Raw genomic sequence first — 2,537 nt, forward strand, 5'->3', positions numbered from 1 at the left:
ACTTGTAATACTTTATTCTGACTTCACCTCTTGACTTGTAATACTTTATTCTGACTTCACCTCTTGACTTGATGACTTGTAATACTTTATTCTGACTTCACTTCCTGATCTGATGACTTGTAATACTTTATTCTGACTTCACCTCTTGACTTGATGACTTGAAATACTTGATTCTGACTTCACTTCCTGACCTGATGACTTGTAATACTTTAATTAGTTAGTTTTATTTTGGTACTACAACAATTACCTCACTACACCCGTGTTGCTTTTTTCTCTGCAGATCAATACTATTGGAGTTTTTAAAATTGAATTTAATCATTTCTTGAGGCCAACTGAATGTTAATGTGTTTAAACAAGAATGAATTGTACATCTTAAAATGCTTTTTCTCTATTTTTTTGGATTATCAACTATTATAACTTTTGTTTGTACTTCACAGTACCACAAGAATACTAGTTGAATTACAATTTTTGAGCTATAAAAAAAAACTTGAATTATTTTGTTTTTGGCTCCCTCTACCAGCTTTTTTTATCTTTGGAATATGTTAAATATTAAAATATTATAATGTCACATTATAGATAAGATATCAATATCATTTTGATTATTTTTCCTTATGATTTTTTCTAATTTTAAAAAGTATAATAATATTGCATCAGTTATATATATTATTTGTGTGTGTAATTGACATTTGTGATTACTACGATTTTATCAGCATTTTTACCCCTAATGTTTACATACAGGCTGCCTTGTGTGCCTTCAGAATCATCAGAAAAGTACCAGAACTAATGGAAATGTTCATTCCAGCCACACGGTCTTTACTTACTGAAAAAAACCATGGTAGGTGTTGTTTGCTTGTTAAGATACCTTATCATTTTAACCTATGGGATTGAGTTATATATAAACCTTATCAAAGAAATGGAATTCTGCCTATTATGTCACCAAAAGTCTAAAAAACCAAGTTCCAAAATGTTGATAATATTTTAAAATTATTATTATTGAACAAATGCATTAAGTACAGTAAAAGCACTACGACTGTAGAAAGATTTGTTTGTGTACGGTAAAAGCACTATGACTGTATAAAGATTTGTTTGTGTACAGTAAAAGTACTATGACTGTATAAAGGTTTGTTTGTGTATGGTAAAAGCACTATGACTGTATAAAGGTTTGTTTGTGTACGGTAAAAGCACTATGACTGTATAAAGATTTGTTTGTGTAAGGTAAAATCACTATGACTGTATAAAGATTTGTTTGTGTACGGTAAAATCACTATGACTGTATAAAGATTTGTTTGTGTACGGTAAAATCACTGTGACTGTATAAAGATTTGTTTGTGTACAGTAAAATCACTGTGACTGTGTAAAGATTTGTTTGTGTACAGTAAAATCACTGTGACTGTATAAAGATTTGTTTGTGTACGGTAAAAGTACTATGACTATAGAAAGATTTGCTTAAGAAATTCAAACTACTCACTACTAGTTATATTTCAGAGTAATTTAGTAACTGACTATATTATAGAACAAAATTGATCACATTACTTTTGTTGTAAAAACTTTGCTGGTTTATGGATTACTTCAGAAAATTCATAGCATGTAAAGATTTTGTAACTAAATCTAATTGAGTTTTGTTAGAGCTATCTAGATTTTATATATATCTGTGAATGTGTTATTTTTAGGGGTGTTAATCACAGGGGTTATTCTTATTACTGAGATGTGCTCCAGGAGTCCTGATACCCTTCAACATTTTAAAAAGGTGGGCTATAATTTGTTAGATTCTCAAGATTTCACTAGCATTACTACTGTTTGTGAGAGTACGAAGTAATAAAACTGATAATTCATATTCTAAATGTTGAAATTTAACCCTTTCTTGATGGCTTCCCTTCTCAAGATTTCACTAGCATTACACCATTTTAACTCGAAGCAGATAATACTGTGGTCATCTTGACCGTAAATGCTAGTTTTATGTTAAGATTAAGATTTTTATTTTGTAGTTTGGTTTTAGCAGGTATGTTGTCCTAATTAAAAAAGATTGGGTTCATCATAAAAAAAACAAAATTGTTCATTTAAAACTTGCAAGCAGTGTTAATTCAATTAATTGTAAAAGATGGATTATTTCTAGCTTGTTCCGAACCTCGTAAGAATATTGAAGAACCTCATAATGGCTGGATATTCTCCAGAACACGATGTGTCAGGTGTCAGTGATCCTTTCCTTCAGGTTTGTTTATTGTAATATGTTTCTTTATCTAATCACAGCATTTATATGTACCAGTTGCTTTTAATGTAAGTAATGATATAAAAAACCTACAATTCCTGGCCGTTACGCAGGACCAGGCTGGCTCTACCTACAAAACATTAAGAATGTACTATTATCTGGGAGTTGATGACAAAAGATCTCGAAGAAAATAAAACAACACAAGCTAATGGTGAAAGATCATAAAGTATTCAAAACAACACAAGCTAATGGTGAAAGATCATAAAGTATTCAAAACAACACAAGCTAATGGTGAAAGATCATAAAGTATTCAAAACAACACAAGCTAATG

The 2,537-nt window shown here is 30.3% G+C and overlaps 1 protein-coding gene and 1 long non-coding RNA gene across 2 annotated transcripts in view; one reads left to right on the top strand and one right to left on the bottom strand.

The window, feature by feature from the left end:
* The window catches only part of LOC111086896, a 1,262-nt gene extending 831 nt beyond the window's left edge, over positions 1-431 (bottom strand). Inside the window, exon 1 of the long non-coding RNA XR_002611611.1 lies at positions 61-431. This is a non-coding gene — a long non-coding RNA (uncharacterized LOC111086896). The remainder of the gene's footprint in view (positions 1-60) is intronic.
* The window catches only part of LOC106463968 (AP-1 complex subunit gamma-1-like), a 31,810-nt gene that overhangs the window by 8,791 nt on the left and 20,482 nt on the right, over positions 1-2,537 (top strand). The window contains exons 5-7 of the mRNA XM_022391604.1: positions 739-835; positions 1,671-1,747; positions 2,114-2,220. Coding sequence (XP_022247312.1) covers positions 739-835; positions 1,671-1,747; positions 2,114-2,220 — 281 coding nt within the window. The remainder of the gene's footprint in view (positions 1-738; positions 836-1,670; positions 1,748-2,113; positions 2,221-2,537) is intronic.

Source organism: Limulus polyphemus, unplaced genomic scaffold (assembly GCF_000517525.1).
Source record: "Limulus polyphemus unplaced genomic scaffold, Limulus_polyphemus-2.1.2 Scaffold1531, whole genome shotgun sequence".
NCBI lineage: Eukaryota > Metazoa > Arthropoda > Merostomata > Xiphosura > Limulidae > Limulus > Limulus polyphemus.